Source organism: Leptosomus discolor, chromosome 6 (assembly GCF_034619465.1).
Source record: "Leptosomus discolor isolate bLepDis1 chromosome 6, bLepDis1.hap2, whole genome shotgun sequence".
Lineage (NCBI taxonomy): Eukaryota > Metazoa > Chordata > Aves > Leptosomiformes > Leptosomidae > Leptosomus > Leptosomus discolor.
The window spans coordinates 48,746,086-48,770,033 of record NC_141396.1 but is presented as its reverse complement, the minus strand read 5'-3'; the positions used below and the strand labels follow the sequence as shown (position 1 = coordinate 48,770,033).

At 39.7% G+C, this 23,948-nt stretch overlaps 1 protein-coding gene across 1 annotated transcript in view; it reads right to left on the bottom strand.

Moving 5' to 3' along the window:
- Positions 1-326: 326 nt before the first annotated feature.
- Positions 327-23,948, bottom strand: part of GPR158 (G protein-coupled receptor 158) — a 195,858-nt gene continuing 172,236 nt past the window's right edge. The window contains exons 7-11 of the mRNA XM_086467139.1: positions 21,841-22,079; positions 8,990-9,128; positions 4,644-4,749; positions 2,563-2,709; positions 327-1,778 (exon numbers count right to left, since the gene is read on the bottom strand). Of these exons, the coding sequence (XP_086323265.1) occupies positions 327-1,778; positions 2,563-2,709; positions 4,644-4,749; positions 8,990-9,128; positions 21,841-22,079 (2,083 nt within the window). The remainder of the gene's footprint in view (positions 1,779-2,562; positions 2,710-4,643; positions 4,750-8,989; positions 9,129-21,840; positions 22,080-23,948) is intronic.

The window sequence follows — 23,948 nt, the reverse complement described above, 5'->3', positions numbered from 1 at the left end:
GCGTTTGTTACCACCGTATTTTTTTTTGTTTAAAAGAGAAGTGATTTTCACAAAGGCAGGCTGTTTTCATTGACACAGTAAAATCCTTGGAGCAGGGACCATATTCTGGGCACTGCTAATCACATTGTTGGCACTCAACAAACAAATAATAACAAAATTAATGATAATTTACTTTGCTTACTTAACTCCTACTTATTTGTAGCGCTGATTCCCATGATTTAAGTGATGCTCCTTAGGAATTTTCAGATCCTTTTGGCCTAAGTCCCCTCTGTCTTTCCTGTTGTCTTTCTTCTCAATGTTGCTACTCTCTTCAGTCCAAAAGCCTCTTATTTTCGAGGTGTTGCTGTTTTATTTGCACTTATAGCAGAGGTGTTCAATAAAGCTACACTTCTTTCTGCATTTGGTAAATCTGGTGTGTCATACTCCCAAGGGCAGACTTCAGCTCGAGATGCTAAAGGTTGCTGTAAGTAACTACTTGGCTTATGGGAGTCAGATGAAAGCACATTTCCCTCAGAAGAGGCATTTTTTTTCTGTTCCGCCAATTTATTGAGGTTTTCCTTTTCTGCTGCTTTCTGGGGTAGCTCCTGCTCCGCAGCACAGATATTAGGTGTATATCTATTAACATTCTCACACTTCAGCTCAGGGGAGACCTGAGACTTGGAATTTGACTGTTTTTTCTCATGTTCAAAGACCTGCTGCTCTTGTGTCTCCTGAATGGCTGCCTCCACCTTCTCTGAGCTCTTTTGATTTGACTGTTGATACCCCTCGGGTGTCTTCAGCTTATGATGAGTCTTCCCCTTTGGCTGGGAAGGGTGGTTTTTCTCTGGCTCTGAGGAAGCAATAGACACATGTTTTTGAACTTTAGAGTCAGAAGGCACAGGACCAGGAGTTTGGTCATATATCTCCCAAGGACAAACTTCTCCTATGTCAAAATTGTCCTTGTGTAAAGACTTACCTGGGCCTGTGTCTGGATTTGCAGGAGTTTGACTAACCCTTTGCTGTTTCATAATTCCAGATTTATGGGTTTTCTTTGTTTCCTCAGAGTGGGTAGAGTTCTTCCGGTGGGAATCCTTATGCTCCCCTTTATCGGAGGCTGAGTGCTTTTTGCTGGCCTCCTTACCTTTCTGCTGAGATTTATGAGATTTAGTGCTTTCTTCTAGACTTTGTGTTTTACCCGTTAGTCCCAGAGTCTTTTCCTTGGCACTAGCAATAACACTGAGGGATTTTTGTAACACAGATGTTCTTGGATGCAGAGGCTTCTTATCGGCACTTAAGTTATGTGCACTTACTGATTTGCACACCAAAGGGACTGATTCAGTGGAGACAGCTTCAACTTTCTCAGGAGCGTTTTTGGTTGATTTGTTACTGTTCAAGGAGTCCAGAAGCGAATTCTCAGCAGCTATAACTTCTGCACTTTCTGTAGTTAAGCTATTCGGTTCTTCTGTTTGATCCCTAACATGATCATAAGTGCTGTGGGACTTTTTTAAGGAAAAGACCCTGTTTTTCAAAGTCTCCTCTTTTGGCTTTGCAGGACTCATGGAATCCTGTGGGTTTTTCCTCAACGTGGACATGTTCTTCACAGCACTGTGCTCCATCAGGTCCTTCTCGTCCCTGGAGCACTGCCTGGTGACTGTTTCAGGGATTTCTGTAATACGTCGCATTATCGAGCGCCCTAAGCCCTTTTTAGAGCACCTTTTTTTCTGGAGATGCGGATTATTAGCAATCATCTTTTTCCTTTTATAGATTTCAAGCTGGGCATACAGTTTCTTCAACTCATCCTGCAAAGCAAGTGAATGGCAAAACTAGTATGTACAGAGCGAGTCCAGTCAAACAAGCAGCCCAATGAATGCATTACCCAATGCTCTAAAAAAGGCATTAAACTTATTTCACCATCTTTTCTAACTCTTGAATATGCCACTTCTCCTTCAACTTGAATCCCATTTTCTTCCACTTTAAAAATAAGCTCAACCCTCATGCACAAACACATTACCTTCCACAGCTGTGCACCATACAGCATGCACACCTCATATACATTCATGCTGTATGTTTCAGATTTCACAGTGCTGTGGTGTACACTTTCCTACTGAACAATACAGCTATTCTTTATTCTAGGAACACAAGCCCTTTTATCATGTAAGATAGGAATAAAGTATTTTTTCCTGTTAATCATGTGTTTTTAAAATTTTACATTATGTAGTTATGTTTAGTTATATGCATACAAATGACTAATCACACTGACACCAAATCCTGTTTGCACTTCAACATAATTCAAAGAGCCTATGTAAACTGATAAACAGCTCTTGCTGTAGATGATCCCTCCTCTTTAGCTTTCAGTATGATTTTTACTACAACTAGTAATGCAGCTTCTCTTCACACTAGTGAATTATTTTGCATAAGATTTCACATGACCTGAATACCACAGGCATTGAGAGACCTAAGCTGGCCTGTTTCAGTTGATATCTGCAAAAAAAAAAAAGTCAAATGGATGCAATTCAGAGCTTACTAGTAGGAAAAAGTGTTGTTCTTGAAAATAAATGCTATATTTAAATGAGTTATATATACCCGAATATCTTCAGGATCCAAACTATGTTCACTCCATGCTGAATTGATACTGCTGTTCAGATAGGATCCAGATCGACCCATATCAAGCTCATCTTCATAAGCTTCTGTAGCTATATCATCTCTTGGGTTATTGCTTGAATGTGAAAACTGCAATAAGTATTCATAAAAAAGATGTTGCCATCAGCACAAAAGTTTACTTCCACATCACTGTAAAAGTTTACATACATCAGTGTAAGAGTTTACATTAACAGTTTTTATGGCACAACGATCCTTCTATGGACTTAATGTGATTTTGTGAACTCAAAATACTAGCTATAGACATCATTGGCATAAGTAATGCCCTATAGACTATCAGTATTGTATGAAGGAACTCCTATTACTGATGGCTTAACTTGATAAATCTTAAAGATCTGCATAAGGAAAAAAGTCTCCACTTATTTTGATGCTTATTTGAACCTCTCTAAATTGCATTTAAATTAAACTAGTATGGAAATGGACTTTCAGCTAGTCTTTCCTATTAGGCTGCTAAAACCATAAGACTACCTTTTATATTCCATACTGTTGAACAATCCTGCAGAAAGCAATTCTCACATTTTAGACCCTAACCCTGTAAAGGAAGAGGTGAGGTAGCAAAAAAAAAAAAAAAAAAAAAAAAAAAGAACAAAAAAAGGAAACAAATAAAAAAGAGACAAGTTAATCTCTCTCTTCTAAGTTTTAGCAAATGCTCAGATCAAGAGTTGGAGAGAGGTTGTCAGCTATTTATTTACTCATATTGATTCACTCATCTGTAGTTACTATTGTCCACACAGTCATCTGGCCTCAGAACTTTATGAGTGGAACTAAACCTTCTGAATCTTCTCTTAATTCCCTGAATTCTTTGTTGCGCTGGAAGAAAAGTCTGTACAGTGTTACACAGATAATAAGCTAAAAATGGAAATGCTGATCAGCTTCAGAAAGGTCAACAAATTTCCTAGGTTAGTCTAGAAAGACATCTTTGAAGGTATGTGATAAAGTATATGAATATAAAATAGAAAATAGTAAGATCATTGCTAAAGACCAGAAAAGTAATTTAAAATAAACCAAGGTTATTTAGTATTCAGGCTGCATCAGTGTGTCCCCTTGTTATGACTGTTTAACATATGTGACAGTTATCAGCATACCCTGTTCTGACACACAGGCAAAAGACAGAAATAGCAGCTTCATTAACATGAAAGTTGTATTAACTTGAACTGCTCAGTGTCCTTCCTTCGTATTAGCTTCCACCTTTACTGTTTGACTCCTGACTTCTTATTAATATTACTGGTCATTTCAAAAGCCATTATAAAATCACTTGTTTTTCTAGGGTACTCTCTAAGAAGAAAGCTCCATTCAGATCCTGTGGGCTGGTGCCGGAGACAGGTAGAGCTGCCTGCAGTTCTCCTGACCCTGGCGAGACTGACATATTGTTGCTTCTCTCCCTGAGCCTGACGGGAGGCGTGCCACAGTGCTCACAGCTCTGCCTCTTCTCTTCTCTGCCTCCTGCCATCCTCCATCTTCTTGTGCCTCACACAACTCCCCTTCTTACCCTGCACCATTCCTGGCTCTGTATCATGGGCCACATCTGCCTCAGTATACAGCATCTGTCCACTCCAGGCTCAGATTCACAAAGGGCTCTCCTTTTTCAGCCTGTAACAACTGTCCGGTTTAAATCCCAAACTCTCTCTCTCATGACTAGTCCAAGTTCCTCATTCCAGTTTTATTTGTGAGTCTATCCCCTCACCTAAACTCTTTGATCTCAGCTAACTCTGGCAGCAGCATGGTCACTCAAATAACTGAAATAAGCATCATTAGGCAGGATTCTTTCCTTCTTGTATTAATCACAGCAAAATTTAAAGCCCTAGAATTTTGAAAGCTGAAAGAAAGAATCTTTGAAAATCTACAAAAGTTGTTAAAAGAATATACAACTTTTTAGGTAACACAGCCAAATTTTACATCTTCCTTTTCTATCAGTTGCTTGCTAATTTTATACAGCGTTGCTTCTGCATGACAACATGTATCTTCCTCGGCCTCAGCAAAAGAAAAGAGACAGGAGACTCAAATACCTTAGGGATAAGAAGTAGACCAACAGTGACTGTCACAGTCAAGTGTGTGTGTGCAAAGAATAGCATCAGCATCCAGTCAGACTGAAGTCTTGAAGCAAGAATGAACCTGAAAACAGAATGCAGGGTTGCAATTCACTAGCTTTTCTCCACTATATTAGATTCAACATTTTTAATATTCCTTAGGATTCTTTTTATTGAAAAGCCAAACATAACTGTTTTTTTTTTCTGTACTGCTTTCATAAAGACTAAACATTACATCCACATGCTTTACTCATACACCACAGTTTCAAAACAAGTCAGAGAAAAACAACCAACAAAACAAGCCAAAATAAAATTAAAAAAAGAAACAACAGATCTTAAACGATATTGCTTATTCCATCATTCTCACTCTATTTAGCTGGGTGTTTCAGTGGTTTATATTGTCACAGCTCCTTTGGCCTGAACTGACTTACGGCTGTTTACATACATTAAGGATCTGAAGGGATGATTTTAGGTGAAGTAAGCACACGTACTATGATAAACTGCAGTGCACTTCAAAAATACAGGATGTCCATACATTGCAGCCACAGAGTGAGGCTGATAAGCCATCAAAGGGAGAACTGAACCAAAATGCATTTCAGTGGGGAGCAGAGAAATGGTCTTGATTGCAGGACCGCCCAGCTCAATATTGCAGGGCCCAAGAGCCCTGCGAATGCTAGGAAATGAATGGCTGAACCTCCCAAATGAAGTGATTCCTTGCTGAGCTTTCTAAAAGAGTGGTAGAACAAGTGCTGCAGTTAAAAGCTAGCTGGAGCATGCTTGGCTGGTCTGCTCTAGTGTGCTCCCAAAGACCAAAATGGTAAGCAGTGCAATGGATGAATGGATGTACCATTGGCTTGTAATTTGCAGGTTTACAAAAATCATTCAGATAGAAATGACATTTGCAACTTATCCAAGTCCACAGATGCACATTTTGCAGAAGCTTTTGTTAACAGAAATAGGCTGGCATGAAATGCTGGCTTAGATGCCGTAATAATACAGTCATCATTTCTTGTTTAATACTTTGTAAGTGAAATGTTTACCGAACACAATAAAATATTCGAATTATTTCTTACAGAGATATTGGTGTTGAGGTGTGCAGGGATATGAGGAGGCTGAGGCCTGAGGTTTAGCTAACTGAACACGACACGAGAACTATTGAAGATGACAGGAGAAACTGCTGGATATAACAAATATCAGAGCAAAAAGTGAACAAAAGTTACAGACAGTGCTGTGAGGGATGCCAAGATTTCACAGGTGGTTAACAGGGAGTCATGTGAAAGATGGCCAAACTTCACAGCTAATGGAAAGGAACACTGAGGGCCTTTGGGAGAGTAGAACTTGCCAAGTCAGAGGTACTGATGTAACCATATCAGTAACAGCATATAAGGCTGTGATTACCTAGCTAATGACATCAGAAATACTAAATTTGAGTACAGATGTAGCAAAACTGGAAGCAACAGGAAAAAAAGTAATGAGGGGTGGGTTGTTTATTGGGGAGAAGACAAGGACAGAGACAGAGGGGCTAAGGTAGATGGGGGAAGAACAAGCATGGAAAGAAGAGGAGATAAAAGGGGCTAGTGACACGTAAGCAAGTTGTCACTGACTGAGCCCTGTACTTGATCACTGCAATACACCCTATCTTCTCAAGAAATCCTTCTCCTAATGTCTGTGTGATCTCAGTCTCTATGTTGTGCATCTGTGTATGCGCAATTCATGAGCAAACTTCAAGCTGGACTAGCCAGCACATGGGAGACCCACATTTGGAAAGACCCAAGTTCTCAGCCTGTGACTGGGTACGGGGCCCCAAACCCAGACATTAGATTGGCTTAAGGACTGTGCTCCTATTTGAAGGACCTGTGAATGTGGTGTGCTTGCAAACTTATACAGGGTGTATGTTTCACTAGTGAACATGATCAGCTGCAGAGGAGGAATAGGACTGGGCTGTACCTGTTGGACCTGTGCTAGTCCATGTGGCCAGCCATGTGCTGCATGTGACCTCACCGTAGTGGATGTGCTCAGCATTGCTAGGCCTGCAAGAGGAAACAGCAGCAGGCACCTCCATTAAACAGAGACAGAAGAAAGCTCCCAGATCCTGATGCCCACTGGATTTCGCTAACCCTTAACAGCTTCAATCCCCAAATTCTGTGAAGGCAAAAAGCCTGTTTTATGTGTGAAATCTTGGCTAATTAAGGTATCCACACCATACCCCTGAAAGCCAAATAGCCATTCAGACCCAGCAGAGACGAGGTTTCTATTTGAATGAGATTTTCTCCACATAAATTTTGTTTGTCTCAGCAATACAAGAGAAAGAGCAATGCAGGAATTTAATGCTATGCTGATCTGAAGAAAATCAAGAATTCTTTGTTTCTGGAATGGGAATAATACTTTTAAAGAAAAAAATATGCAAACAGTTCAAGGCTTTATTTAGTGTTCACATCAATCTTATATGAGCTTCGGGAGTTTTCAGACTGGATGGCTGCCTTGTAATAATAGGTGTTCTTCAAGGCTCCAGTGCTTTCAACTTTATGACAACTCAGATATGTCATATAAATCTGAGTCTCACATTTCCGCTCTTTCAGTTACATCCAGAACTTGACGGGAAGACAGAAGCAAAAAAAATACCTAAGGAAATTTGAACTTCAAAGAGATTGGATTAAGACTTGTGTATACAGACATGGACATAATCTCAGGAAGGATCACGTACTTTCAGTGCATTTTATTAATTCCTATTCATAAACAGTACATGATAGTTCTTCAACAAACCAGCAAGTATCAGACAGAGGGCAAAGAACCAATGCAAAATGTACATGTTTTATAAAAAATGAAGCAGACTTCAGGCTGAAGGAACAGGATCCTCAATAGGATAAACTGAAAGATCTAATCCTTTTCTGTCCCCTTCATAATGCATGTATTAAAATGCCACATTTCCCCCTTTTCCCCTCTCTTTAATACAAGATTACTTTCATCCTGTCCTATCATTAAAAGAAACTTGCAGCCCCCATAACAGCTCTCCTAATGCACTGAACTGTATCTTCTAACATGGCCCAAAATTTGGTTTAGGAACATTAATTAAGGGGGAAAAATTTTGACTGAGAAGCTGTCATATTGGTTATAATCAATTCCAAATTATTGTAAATTTATTTTATATCAGGAATGAAAAGAAAAATGCTTCCATCAAATACAGACTTTAAACATTATTTTTGCAGATGTTTCTGTTAGGAAGTAAATAAGACGATTTTGAGAGTATGCGGATGTTGAGAGATGGGGTTAGAAGAAGGTGAAGGAAAGAAAAAGTTGAAAGCCTGAAAAGTGCAGCAAACTTTATAACAATGATAAGGGAAAAGAGCACCTGGAAGGAATAGCAATGAAAGATTTGCTGTGCTGATGTTTACTCAGAAAAAATTATGCCTCATGGAAGCAAATATCAAGAAGGCAGAGAGAAACCCGAGTTCCAAGACAGATCAAGAAACAGAGAAAAGTATTTGAAGACTGTCAATGGAGCAAAGAAAAAAATAAAATAAAATAAGTCCTAGTACATACGGTCTGTCAGGTGGCAAAAGCAGGCGTGAGAATGTCATAAGAAAGTCGTAAGAATCTCTTATAGCATGAGATGAAATTCATACTATCTTGCTATTTTGAATTTCCTAAGACCAATTCATTTTTACAGATTACTCTGTAGGAAAGGCATATATAGTAATTTTCATGTAGTCTGGAAAAGACCCTTATTTATTTATTACTATTCTAATAATTAACAAGTATGAAATGTAGAGCTCATTATTACCTTTATAAGAAACACGTGATTTATATTACTGTTACAGCATCATAAGCATAATAATTTTTTATGTCAGCATATAAAACACTATGCTTCATGCACAAACCAGTGCAATTATCTTAACATACAGCTGCACCTTGCCAAACTTACACACCGGGAAAAGTTCATATAAACCAACATTCTTACCTGCTGTTTTTCTAGGGATACAAACCAGTGAGCGGTATGCAGATGACTGAAGACAGAGAGTAGTTTCTACTTTATCATTATCATTTATCAGTATCTACTTTCTAATTCATCATATATACTGGACTTTGATCCAAGAACTTATCAGCTAGCTCTACTGAAAAAAAACCCTAATTATACAATTAACAAGTTGATTGTACATATTCTTGAATCTTATGGGAACAGTTTTAAGTTTAGTAATGACTTAATTTGCAGATCAAATATTTATGAGACCTTCTATTGTGCATCCTATACCATTCACACATTTTAAGTTGCACCATATGAAACCTGAAAGATAAATAGTTAATTACTAGATCTACAGATCACTTGCCTAATTGTATGGAATATAGCAGAGATAATGAGCTCATTGTGAACTGCAACAGCCATATAACGTGGCTCATGAAATGCTGATGGGACTGTCCGCACTGCATAGCAGAGATAAACACCCCACAAGAGGAATAAAAATTCAGCTGTGAGAAGAACAAAAAGAAATATTTTGCAATTAGTTTTACATATGAAAATGGAAGGAAATTTGAAATACTTTATTATTGTCTGTATGTGTGAGTATTTATGCAAAGACAGTATACACTCATACATGTATATATGTACAAACACAGGCATTCAAACTCTTTCAGATATGGTCGCTGCACATGATACATTTGGTTTTCATTTTACATGCTCCTTTTTTCCGGATTAGGAACCTTTGCACTCACGGTGTTTCAGTTTTTCAACTGACAAACTTTAAGACAATGTCTAATAATGTCTTGCTTGTTTTTCAAATTGGTACTACAGAAGTTTGACATCATTTAAAACAAGTATTTTTATTTCTAGCTCTGGTTCTTGTTATAGAGACAGATACTGGTGCTACTATTAGACTACAAGCTTTTTAAGACAACAGGTTCATTTCAAAGGTTTATAACTCAGATATAATATATTTTGGGTTAAAAAAATTCCTCTGTTCATGATAGTTAATTCTGCTGGTGCCCATAATACGATGAGTCATTTCTGAGTGCTTAATGTAATGATAACAAATGACTTGTTTCTCTCTGTTAGGAGAAAAATGAATAAAGGAAGAAAGGAGAAGGAGTAAGGGGTCAGGATCAGCTTAAAGTATCCTGTTAAATCTAACTCATCTGAACCCAGCAGTACTCTGCCTTCAGTTTCCAACAGACAGTCGGCTGTGACATCATTTTGCTTTTGATACAAATGAAATAATTTCATATCCATCTTTAAAAAATCTCTCCTTCCAGAAAAAAAAAAACAAAAAAACAAACCACAGCTCTGCCATGTAGCTATGAGTAGAGCTGGCGCCTGTGTCTCTTGCATTGCAGTTTGGGTTGACGATGGCTGGAAGTGGTTGAGCCTATCCAGCAACATGCAATTCCATGATAGACCCCTGCAACGCCAGCACTGCTCTGGACCCGCTTCAGAAATTGAGTGTGATCCTGTTGTTACTCATACGCTGCTTTTGCCTTATTGAATTTTTGCAGTAAAAACTGCAAATGTAGCATAACAGAAGATTAGTTTTTTTCATACTTATTTTTGCCAATAAATGTCATTATACTGTAACTAGAACTGGTGATCAGTGACATCACCCTGTGGTAGTGATCAGCAAATATTACTGGTCTGGTCTGGATAAGGATGCAAATGCTTGTGAACCCTGCCATTAGCAACAGACTGAAATAAAACATCTGCATTGGATATCTCATGAGAACAGGTCTTCTGGTTCCTCCACTTTTAATAGTCTCTAACTGCTATAAATTACTATTAAATTAAATCTATATTATATTGTTATAGCATTTTGAGGCTTCTACTTTCGCTATGAATCTCAGCTAAAATCAGCAAGAGACAAGCCCGGATAAAATGAAAATTAATTCAGTTACAGATCTCTCTGTGCTCTGGTAAGAGTTCACTTTGAACAACATTTTGCATGTTTCTTATTTTTATCAAAAATAGATGGCCTAGCTTTAAGATCATCATTTTTACTATAACATATCCTGCATAAAACCAGCAGTTTTACCAGTTAAATAAAAACAAACAACTGAAAAGGCATAATCCACACATGCTGCTATTTTTGTGTTCGTCCTTATCAAACTCCCAACAATAAGAAACCTTTTTACTTTAATAGTTTGACTTGGGACCTTACCGAGTGTCAATATGAAAAAAGCATGGTATGAACCTTCTAGGACTATGTGTCCCAGCCTGGTTTTGAATTCTACAAAAGCACGTATGTAGCTATCTTTCCCACATCCCCCATACACTTATCGCTTGGAGAAACTGGCTTCTACTTCCATTTAATTCCTAGATAATTAGCTACGCTACCAGTGAAGTATATTACTCTGGTTTCTTAAAAACACCTACACAGGAATCTACCTGCCAAGCCATCTTGCTCCTGAAGTCTTTTCTGAGCAAGTGGAATACAGATATGCTTCAATGACAGAAGATTAATGTTAGCAGTTTTGGTTTTTCTCCTCAGGTACACTTGCCTTGCGTACGCAGAATCATAGCACGAAATGTATTGCTCTTCAAAGCACTGAAATTTATTGCTTTAATTGCTCCATATTGATTTAGAAGAAATTGAAAATGAGAAAATCGTTAGAATCAGGTTTCTAAAGCCAAATCACTGTACCTGACTGTACCATGTTCTATGGAAACTCTTCTTATTAATATGGTTCAGCAGGTATTCCCCAGAACATCCTGAGAGAGAGCTGATTTCCTCTCATTTTGCCTTTCATCCAAAGTCCCCCTGCAGTAAAAACCTTCCAACATTATTAATTGTGAAATGACAGGCATACTCCACAAAACTACCCATGGTCCATTCTTCTTTCTCTTCCTCAGCTGAAGGGAGAAGAGCCTCAAGTCTCTTACTGATTGAAAAGATCAGTTAAAAGTGTCAACAGAGGCTGAGTTTGAAAAAGTTTGGCTTTTAAAAGGATGAAAATACATGTATAAAACTCAATGTGCTGAAGGTGTTCCTACAGAAAATAGAGACTGTGGGCCAAATTTTGCTTATTTTTACAAGAAAAAAATCTGCTCTATGTTCGAAGATTTACAAGAATTACTTTTTTTTTCTTGGTATACAGATTTGTATACAGGTATCTTGGAGAGCAAATGAAAATGAAAAAGCCACACCTCCATGATGAAAATCAATTTCAATGAGCTGGGGTAGGGAGGAGTGAAGGTAGCATTTGATCACCAGATCTGATTAATTCTGAAAATTTCACAGCTTTCAGTTTCACAATCGTAGTTACAACGAGTTCATAAGACAACAAGAGAATATTTCAAAGTATTAATATACTGGACCATAACAGTAGTTTGCACCATTTAATGCATAATGCTTTTATAAAAGTTTTACAGTTAGAGCCGAGCTGGCATTCCTGTCTGCAGATAACGATTAGTGTGACATCCGGTACGCAACACAAACAGGGAATAGCTTTTAAAACAGGAGGTAAAATAACAGAGTTCCTACACTTGCTAAGCCAAATGTTCCAGTAATTTCATTAGCAGTAATAAACAAAACAGACCAATAGAAAACCAATTTATTATCTAAACCACTAATTACACAGCTTAAATGTATGATGTAGAAGCCGTGCTTGAGGGGGGGAACCAAGCTTCTATAATTACAGACTATCAGTGCAATTATTAAACAAAACACCTAAACAAAAGGTGTTACACAATTTTGCTGTACGGCAAAATGGCCTTTTTGGTTTCTCAATATAAAATAAGGTGACATATTACGGTATTTATTACACTGATGAAAAACACGGATATAACTAACTACAATAGCAGATAAATAGATAGATAAAAAGATAATGAAGCACATCAGGCCAGCATGCAGCAAGGTTCTAATATACCACTCATCTCTGAGGTCTTAGTAGTTTTGTCTATAGCACACTAGTGACTGATTTGTGCCAAATACCTTGAATGATTAAAATCTGTGAGACGTGATACTGAAATTTCTGTTTGGCTTGCTGAATAATTTTCCACTAAAAGCCTGGTGTAGAAAAGTGACTTCCTGACCACTAAAGGACTATCTTCACATATTGCAAACCTGCCAAGACCAAACTCAAAGCTCAAAACATGTGATCTTGTTCCTTTAAGTATGATTTATCATAAGGCTTACAAATGATTGTATTTTATTTATTAAGCACAATAACATGAAATACCTTCTTTCTGAAAAATGATGGAAATTCCTAGGAGAGAGAGCTGTCAACAGCTCTCTGGACAGAAAATGTGAACTGAAAAAAATTAGGTATAAAAGAACTCTGAAAAAACTTGCAGTAGCTATCCTATAACAATCCAAACCAGGCATTCAGATTTCGGGTGTAAACATCTGATAGATAAGACAGCAAGAAAAGGAACGATTGCTTTAAAGACATAAATGGATGTGGATATTAATAGAAGGTAAGAGGTGAAAACAAAATGTGGCCATGTGCACAAATGAATTAATCTTTAAATACCTCTCTTGCTGGTCATTACATATTTCTTATCCACATAGGACTTTAACTGGTCTTTGCACTACCTAATCAACCGGCTCAGCTATATCCTCTGGTGTTTAAAAGCCATGATTATTCCTTTAATTTGCAACGCCCGTCATGTTTTTAGAAAATAAAGCATTTTCTAACACTTAGCTTGGTCATCCAATACATTGGCCCAGACTTGTGACCAATGCCACCAGCCCGTTACAACTAAGAGTGAGCTGTGTCTGCTCACTTGGGATTTGTATAGGCCATTGTTCATATTCTGCATCTTCTGATGATGAAGGACAATGACATATGTACACAGTATGTGACACCTATCTGCTCTGTAGAGAAGAACACACTCAGGGCTGGCATTGCTGACTTCATCAAACTTCTTCTGATGATATGGGTTAATATATTTACTAGGTTTTGCTAAACATGCAGTTGTCTGTGTTGCAAATTATTCTTTCATATTTAAAGCCAGCACAAGACAAAGTCATGTCCAGAGATGGTCTCTGTGACATTTTCTTTCAGTGTCCGTTAGCCATGTTGTGTTGTGCCTTGCACAGCACAGCGGACACAGACTGACCCACTCCCACCTGTCCAGCCCCCAGCACAAGTAAATTCCCGCATTAACCCGTATCCTGTCTCATCACCTGTTCTGCAGATGTCTGTACTTGGCCTGACTGCACAGTACTGCAGAGCAAGATATGATGAACTGAAAGCAGTGATCAAATTCACTTTCCTCTCTTTCAAGATTCAGCAAAGTCATTGAAAGCCTCCTTACACTTGAGTGGGTATGGGAACAGAACACCCACAGACGACAAATGGAGTAAAGGCAGTAAGGGCACGACTTCAGGGGAGTTAAGAAAAAATGGATTCAGAAAAGCAAGATCATGTAAAGAAACATGAAAAATCAAGAAATGTGATGCTGGATTTAACATTGCTTACACACCAACTCTTCTTAGAGGCCTTAGGAAAGTACTTCATCCTTGCTTCTTCTCTAAGAATTGGACAGCACTAAAATAAAAGTACCACATATGCAGCCTTAACTTGCTCTATTTTGCATATATAATCTTCAGTTAACTACATAATTTCTAAAGAGACCAGACTCATTTAATGCACATGACAGAACAATTCCAGAGATAAATCAAGGCTGGTAATGAAGAAAGCTCTGTAATTTGTTACAAATGACATTTAGATGTCTAATGAATGACAGAAAAGACTGCAGGGGGAAAAAAAAGTGGTCTTGTGCATATGCACAACTGAATTCTAACTTTGTCTGTACCTCAAGCTCCTGTGCATATGAAGAAAGTCTCCACTGAAGCTAAACTTTGCAGAGATGATCACAGAGACCATTTCTCTTGCTATCTGGGTGTCAACCTAGGCATTTTTGCTGCGATTTGCAGCAGAACTAAGCACACAGGGCTGTATTTGTAGCCAGTGAGACCATACATAACATGTTATATATAGATTTGACTAAGCTCTGTAACTGAGCCAAAGGCATTGCAAAATGGGCACGCAGATTAAATGGACCATATAACCCTAATCTTATTGTGCCTCAGCTTTGGCTGTGTAAAATGGGGATAACGGCACCCTGTCTCTGCAAGATGACAGTGGAAATAAATTTACACATATTTGTGAAGAGCTTAAATCCTAAACTGTGAGTTTTCTTCCCGGCATGGTCAGGAAACGAAAGTGAGTTATTTCAGGCTGTCCTGGTTGCTTCTCATCCTCCTACCCTGCCAGAAATGCCTTTCTCTTGTGCTTCTTCAGGCCAGCCTCTTGGTGGAGATGGCTTGGGCTAGAGCTGCTGAAAGGAGCTCCCTGAAGCCAGGATACACATCCCTGTGCTCACTTGCACTCTGCTGTCCAAAAGCTACCTGCAAAAAGAAGACACCCCTGAAGGATTAAAGCCCATTTTCATGACTCTGTATGATGTTCTATGTCTGACCACGCTCATTTGCTTAAAAAGCACCGTCCTAGGTTACAAACAAGCCACTGCTCTCCAGAGACATGCTCTGCCTCCTTTCCTTACAGTAATAACGGAAAGCCCATTACAGCTGTGACTCGACTAAGTTAATTTGGTATTCTGAACTTTGCACTGTTGGCAAAACAGTACTGTTCCAACAGTTATGCCATTTTTGCCTCAGGTTTTGGACACAAATTACTGACTACAACTCTACAACAACTCAACTACTCCATCACACTTCAGTATTTGGGCCAGATCTGTTTAATACCTTTATCAACAGTCTGGATGAGGGGATTGAGTGCTCCCTCTGTAAGTTTGCAGATGACACTAAATTGGGTGGGAATGTTAATCTGCTTGAGGGTAGGAAGGCTCTATAGAGGGATCTGGACAGGCTGGATTGATAGGCCAAGCCCAATTGTATGAGGTTCAATAAGGCCAAGTGCTGGGTCCTGCACTTGGGTCACAACAACCCCATGCAGCGCTACAGGCTTGGGGATGAGTGGCTGGAGAGCTGCCTGGTGGAAAAGGACCTGGGGGTGCTGGTTAACAGCCGGCTGAACAAGAGTCAGCAGTGTGCCCAGGTGGCCAAGAAGGAGCAGGGAGGTGATCGTGCCCCTGTACTCTGCACTGGTGAGGCCGCACCTCAAATACTGTGTGCAGTTTTGGGCCCCTCATTCCAAGAAAGACACTGAGGTGCTGGAGCGTGTCCAGAGAAGGGCAACGAAGCTGGTGAAGGGTCTGAAGAACAGGTCTTATGAGGAGCGGCTGGAGGAACTGGGGTTGTTCAGCCTTGAGAAGAGGAGGTTGAGGGGAGACCTTATCGCTCTCTACGACTACCTGAGAGGAGGTAGTAGTGAGTGGGTGTCGGTTTCTTCTCCCAAGTAACAAGGACAAGAGGAAATGGCCTCAAATTGCACCAGGGGAGGTTTAGGTTGGATAGCAGGAAGAATTTTTTTACTGAAACAAGCACTGGAACAGGCTGCCCAAGGAAGTGCTTGAGTCACCCCATCCCTGAAGTTATTTAAAAGACACAAAGACACGGTGCTTAGGGACATGGTTTAGTGGTGGACTTCACAGTGTTAGGTTAATGGTTGGACTCGATCTTAAGGGTCTTTTCCAACATAAACAATACTATAGGTCTATGATTCTACGATTCATTTCATCAGACTAATGTCTACATTTTAAATCCCCTTTACTGAAATGAAGTGAGCGATGGAGCTGGAAGCATGGCTTTTCCATCCATTCATCCACTCAGGGTGCCAGCTGGAGCTGAGCACGTACCATTTTAAAATAGGAAAAAAATTGTGTCCTCAATTGCTCCTGTGTTGTCAGGCAGTGCAGTCTCTTTCTGCCTCACTGCGTCCAATCTCCCACCTGGAGAGTTGCACCATGTCATAGGATAAGTTTTTTTCTTCAACTGAAAGGATTTTCATATATTTCAATGAACTGTGATTACATGTATAAGTCTTTAGTGTTGAGTTATTCCTAGCAAATTACAAATTACTGGAGGTTTATCTGTCTCTCTCACCATATCTCAGCATCATTTTAATTAGGTAGGCAGAGCAATACAGAGACCTATGTGTGGAGAAAGAATTAATGGTGCCAAATCCTGATATTTTTTTTCTACCGGAACTTCCATGGCCTGTGGCTGTGCAAGGCTGAGAAAGAAGAGCAGGGGTCCACGGGCTGGTGGGGGGCACGGCACACTCCATCTCCCACACAGCCACAAGACTGCCTTGCAGGTCCACTCAAATAACACAAGGACATGTAGACCCATAGTCTGTGGGCCCCATGGCTTGAAGGTGACCCAGAGATGGCTTTTGCTGGCAATGGAGACATATCGACTGACTTGAGTGTGAGCAACATGCCTAGGAGTCTCACTGCATGAAACACATGCCAGCACTCAGGTCTACAATCTCTAGGGACTCCCCTCGTTTCTCTTAGCCCTTATACTCATGCATTTTATTCCTTCCTCTACACAGATGTGCTGTCCTGCCTCATTCCTTCCATAGCCCACTGTTGTTATTAGTCAGCTGGCCACTCTTCTGTCCCCATGTGCCCCATCATCCTCTTCAGTTGCATGTGGATGAAAGACGGAGAACAGGATCAGAAAGACCTACCACCAGCAGCTGAAAGCAAGTTGAGTGTGGGACCTCTCTCCTCACACCTTAAAGGGGATGCAAGCAAATTCCAATGGTATCCAAAGTACTTGAAGGTCTGGAAAGACTTGGAGGAGTACAAGAAGTGGATTCTAAAAAGGGTGGTGCAAAGACAAGAGGAAGTCAGCGCATCTTCCAGCCTCTCCCAAAGCCATTTCCTCCTGCAGGTGGCTTGCAGAAGCATCTGAATTCGGCATTTACCAATACATAAACACATGGCTAAGGCAACCCAAATATGGTTTCCTTAGCAGAAATACTTTGTAGAAATGGTGCCTAAAGAAAGGCTACAAGATTTCACCCGTGATGTAACAGATACCAAGAAAAAGCAATGCTACTGCTCAGCCCAGGGGTTCCAGCACCACTCATCATCTTTTTTCTTCCCCATAGCTTTTCTGGATTTACCACATCCTAGAGATAAGGGACATAAACCGCGCACAGTGTTGGTGGTGTGGACTGTGAAAGAGACGTACATGGTGGCAGGAGGAGCAGGTTACAAGCAGAAAAGGGACAGAGCTGAAGGCTCCTTCACAAAACAGGATTCTTTTAGTATTTCTGCTGCAAACATTTTATACACCCCTTGTCTTATCACTTAGAGTAAGCTTTTCACAAGTGATCACTATTTTCACATGATACATTTTCTGAGTATCTAATGCGAGAACTGAAGCCACATCCTCATCAGTGCTGAATTCTAACAAGTGCCTCCTGGTTGGGCTTTCCACACAGAGAAGGCTATAAACAGTGCTCTGAAAAACCAGTCCCTAGATGTCTCAAGACAGACACTCAAAACAGATAGCTACTGTTGACGATTTTGGCTTCAATCTTTGTACATCAATGCTAGGGAGAACGCAGCTTAAGAATGCCCATTTGGAAACTAACAGTTCTTTATTCATTGCATGCTCTGAACAACACACCCCGAATATGGCATAGGGCCACATCAAATGGGGATAACAAAAAGAAGTAATAATCACTCATTCACTAAACGCAGCAGAGGGCCTGTAGAAAATTTAATAAAGGGTCTTGTAAGCCTCTATTACAATGCCCTAGCTCAAAATTGTACAGGCGGTCTTAGTCCACAATCTGTCAGAGCCTGTCCTGGCAACTCATGCCCTCTTTAGAGGCAAAGATTATATACGTTAAATATCAACATATGAACAGTGGGAGGGAGTTCTTTTGGGAACAGTCTGAAATACTCACTTTGTTCCTTTTCCTGGCTGAGGGCACGCAGTAATCATGACGCAGCCTCATGTTTGAAACCCTTCTGATGCCCAAAACCCAAAGCATGACCAATGGGCTTCGGCAGCAGCTCAGGCCAGCTGTGCAGGAAGAGCACAGCTCCTGCCACACAGAGGAATCACACAGGCGCTGGGGAAAACACCTCCCTGCCCTTAGTTAATAGCTGTAATTTGCTTCTGGTTTAAATAAAACATTGAAAAACACACAGAGAATACACGGGGGAATTTTTAAAAACTACAGTTCAAATCCTATCCATGCTGGGTGAAACTCTGGCTCTGCTGAAGTCAGAAACACCCACCTGTCAAGATTTCACCTCTGCTTTTTATCTGTGTTTGTGCAACCATGTCTCTACCTCTGCCTGCCTTTCTCTCCTGCCTGGGGCTTTGTTCATTAAACTTATTATTTTGCTTTTTCCCCAATTTCTGGGAAGTTCTTTTAAATCCCATGCTGATATCTGTTTCACTTACAGGATTTTTCCCTCAGGATAAAGAATAATAGTTTGATTTATGACCCTGCGAGTCCTTAGGTACCAAAAGTTTATCACTTGTTTGTTTTTTTTTCTAACTCAGAATCTGGCTGTGACAGGTAGAGGTATAGAGTGTATTCAGGCCATAGGAAAAAGGCTTTGTGGGTGAGCATTTTCAAGCCCTCGGGTCTTTCTCTAAAATCTCAGATTGTCAACCATGCCACGTCAGTGAGACAGATGCCCCACCCTTGAAAGTGATACAGAAATGAACACAAAGGAAAGAAAAAGTCTAGGCAAGTAACAAATAAGCTACCCTCAAGTATCCAACCTCAAGGAAAATGCACATTAACTTATATTACGTTATGTAGATAAAATAAGATTTACTGAATGCTAATTTTTCTCATCAGCATATCACAGAGTACAGAGGCAATGCTGGAAATGGTGACAACTTTTGTGTTTATGTACCTACTTCTCTCACAGAGAGCATCCTCTCAAACTTAATGGAAATGTAAATATAAAACATTCACTGCAATAAAAGTCTCCGGAGATAGAGCCTAAGTAGCATGATTAGTATGGAAAATGCTTCATAAATCCTAACTCCAATAATCTTTGGTAGCATAAAGGATTCATCTCATTATGACTTTCTAACAGTGCCTTGTTAATTCTCACTTCACTAATCTGCAACCTTCAAAATTCCCTCCCTGCATTTCAGTAAAGCATTGACAGCCAAGTGAAATGGGGGGGGGGGTATTCCAGCAAGGGGTACAGGTGAATATTTGGAATATATTTCAAAACAATCACTAGTTTTATAGAAAACACTGTGCCTGACTAAATTAAATGAAATAACCATCATTTAATAAATTATCATTCAGCATTTTTATTTTAAATTTTAAAACAAATATCATAATCTATCAATTAATTTATCACACTGAATCTTTTGCAAGGCTGCTCTCAGTCAGTTATAGGAATAAAAGGGGTTCTCCATTATGGGTATTTTTCCTGACATATCTCTGAGATGAAGCATCTAATTTTGGAAGGCTGTTATTAACAATAAAAATCTTGAAGTACATACACACACACACATAAAAATATACATATACAGACATATGTTAGTACAGACTTGTAGGCATACATCTCCTGGTACCACTAATATGGCTGCATAGTTTACTGAAGACTTGCACGAACACAACTCTGCTTATAAGGTAGCTTGTGTAAGAAGGCAAAATGATAGAATGTAAGAAATTCTGCCCAATTTTGTTCAGGCTCAAGAGCTGGCTTTGCCTCTACTGGCCTTAAAGTGTATTTTGAAAAAAATTAAAAACCCCTCTAAATGTAAATATACTTTTAAAAAAATGATCCTTGTTTTTTCCAGCACTAGGCAGACAGCAAATTATACAATTTCTTACCAAGAAGGGACTATTGATCATAATCAGGTATTAAGATCTGTGTTGTTAATGACTACACTACCATAGCTATAAAGTCCAGAGAATAAAAACATATGTTTGCCATTATGCAACAACCACCACTATCAAAGTTTTAATAAAACTACACTGCATTACTGGTTGTGAAATGCAGTAAAATTTTGATGCAAAACAAGTTAGAACAGATGACATCATCAGGTGTTCCACACTTAGTTTTCTTCTGTTATTAATTTTACATCATCTCTGGTGCTAGTTCTATTCCATTACTGAAAAGTATAGTTATATTTTATCAGCACACCTCTCCAAATGGACCCATACTGAGATGCATTTCAAAACATACTCCTTTATACTCCTCTCTGCGTGGTTTACCAGTGAGCATATTGACACATGGGGTACCAGTGTACCCTGACTGCTTCTGAGATCTTACATGAAGGAGAGAAGAACAGAGCACAGGGGCACCCTAGAGCCACGGAGTCCTTGGTGGAGCTGGCAGCAGTGTTTTGCCCTTTGAAACTGCTGTTTTATCATACGCTGGCTTTCTGTATGCCACTCTCTGAGAAACCACTCCTCATACCCCCTGGCTGCTTCTATCCATCTCATCTGCACTGTCATGGGGAGGACAGCGACCATTGCCTCTCCCTAATCCTCAGCAGCAGAGCTCTGTCAGCGGGATGTCCATGGGAGAAGCAGGGAAAGGACAGAAAGGCAAGAATTTATTTCAGATTTCAAAACACTGATGTATTTGAGATAGTAGGTGGCACACCTGGGCTGTACTAGAAATGACAGCTCTAGGTGCAGAAGCACTGAAACTATCTGGTCATCAGGAGCACATTGTACTGTGTAACTGAACCCTGGCATGAGGAATCCACTCTTTGTTTGTTATAAAATTAAGGAAATAAAAATGAGTCATTTTCTCCTTGACATGAATTCTACAGGGTGTAATTTTTTAGCTCCTGCCTATCCCAAGCACCAAGAGTACATCTAACAAATACATTAAGTTGGGACGTTTGATGTTCATTTCCTATTCCCATTACTTTGATACTAATCTCTGTAAGGTTATGAATGAGTGGTCTTGCAAGTTCTTTCCCTCCTCAAACATGTGAGTTCTGCCCAGTTCTGTGCTGCAGAAGCAAAAAGCCTCCATTAATCTAGCCACAATTATCACTTTAATAGCGAGGAAGAGCTAGATACCTTCTGCCTTCAGAGATTAAATTTCTTGAGCACCCATCACTTCATAACTGCAATCCAAGTTACAAACCTTTGAAAGTCATAAAAGTCTCAGTATATTTTAACCATGTTTTACTTCTCAGCCCATTTAAAAAAACATATGCTGATATTTTATTTCCCTAGAACCTTTTCATGTGACATTAGGCAGTGTGACAAAACTTTTAAGATATTCTAAAAGAAGAAAAATGAAAAGGCAACCAAGCTTTATTTTAGAAATTCAAGATAAACTAGAAAATGAACATACCAACAGCCATCATGTAATCCCAGCGGTCTATGAGGCACATATTGAAGATCAAGTGGTCAGATGTTTGCCCTTGGCCAATAAGTGGAATGTTTCTCTCCAAATTTTGGGTTATTGCAGAAGTCCAGCCAACGAGAAACCAAAAGACTATCAGGAGAATAACAGCCAGCATCCTCATCACTCGCCCACCTGTCATGTATGGAATACGTTGAGCAGTTCGGGACAGGAAAACCTTCAAAACCCTGAAAAATTCAGACAGTGCAGAATTAAGAAGAGTACTAGCAGTGTTGCAGGAATTAGATTTTCATTTTATTTCACCACCAGATTAAAGAAAATTATCAACATTCTTTCCCCTGACAGTATGTGCAAGAGTGAAATTTGAAACATTATTACTTTCATATTCATCGTATTTAAATGGAACACAAATGATTGCTGCCCAGAGAGTGCTACACAGCAATAATAGAAAATACTAGCTATGCTTATGTCAGTGACACACAATCACATGCTGTGTTGCCAAGCTGTTTTGTACCTTCCAGCTCCCTGAGAAGACTTCTATCTTTGGAAAAGGGAAGGTCACTTCCATAAAACAGCAACCATGTGTGTGAGATTTCATTTTGATGCTGTCTGTCTGCTCATCCCCAATCACGCTATTTCCACAGAAAAAATTAGCACTTGGATATTTTTCCCAATGAATATGATGCTTCTGAGACAATAACCTACTCCTCGTAGAAATAACTGTGGAACACACTTTGCTAATTAAGTGGTTTCTGACTTGTTTAGAGGCAACATGTTTCTTGAGCTGGGACAGAACCATCATAAGAAAAGCCACATCATATGTCAGGCACATATACCATGTAACAGCCGCTGAACTTGTAATACTCACTTTAAAAGTATTTGCGCTTACTATTAGGATAGGTTTTCTCCTGCCGAGAACTGTTCAAGGAAGTATCACCTGCATTTTTTACCCATCACCACCTGCTAAAGGAGATAAAGGCCCTGCTGGCAGCATGAGGGCAACCAAAATGTGAGGAAATCACCTTGGAAAGAGGGAGTAGTTTGACTTTTCATGTAGCACGTAACAACTCTTTGTGTTGCCTGCAGCAGGGGATCTGCCAAAAGCGTCTAACCTTCTAGTGTTTTCCTATGAGAAAAGGAGGGCGCAGGGGCTGCCATTGCAGTGCTCCTGCCTTGACCCTGCCAAGCTATCAAGGCTGGGCAGTGAGGAAAGGTCATCGCAGAAGTTTTCATGTACCGAAACCTCTAGAAGAGGATGGACTGAAGGCTGGAGGCTGTTTTAGAGATTGGGGTGAGAAGCCTTTCAAAGTGAAGAGGTGAGCTGTTTCAGTGATTTTGTCCTCAAAACCACAGTGGTTCCTGATTCTTAAGCATGACCATGTCCAGTGAATACTTTTGGTACCCATGAAGGGACAAATTATCACTGAGGTTTAGGGAACTTGAATTTTTTAACAAAGCTGAGTTTTTAAATGCTCTTGTCAGCTCTCAAGTCTTTTCAGTGTACCAAGCACCAAATCACCTCCAAAGCCATTCCACAGCCAGGCCCACCTTTTCAGCAAAGAAAAATAAAACTGCAGATTAATATTTATCCTTATATTTGTCTGAGAGAAGGCAGAAGCAACTGGCGTTGACTCTCAAACAAATAAAGGAGCAGTGTCTTTTAAGGTAGAAGCACAAAAGCTTTTCCGCATCCGTAAAAATGATTCATCATTTGACTACAAACACAGCCTTCACAGTGTGCATCAGGTGAAGTCAGAGATCTGAATATGTTCAACATTATGCAGCTGTTTCCCTCCCAACAGTTACTCTGCAGGGAGTCACAGTTCTTGATCTTTCCATGTTTGATAGATGTTCTGCTCTCCCTTTACAGATGCTAAGTGTTTTATGTTGGAAGCAGCTTCCCAAACACTTCAGGCAGGATAGACAGAAAACACAGAGGCAAGGCAGGTGACTTCCCTCCGCATTGCTCAGGCGCAGCACTATTGTTCCAGGGCAGCACTGGTAAATCCTCATTTTTAGAACACTAAAAATCAGTAAGTGAAGGCTCTCTTCTTCCCTGTTGTGAATGGCGACCAATACATGCTGTGAATCCCTTC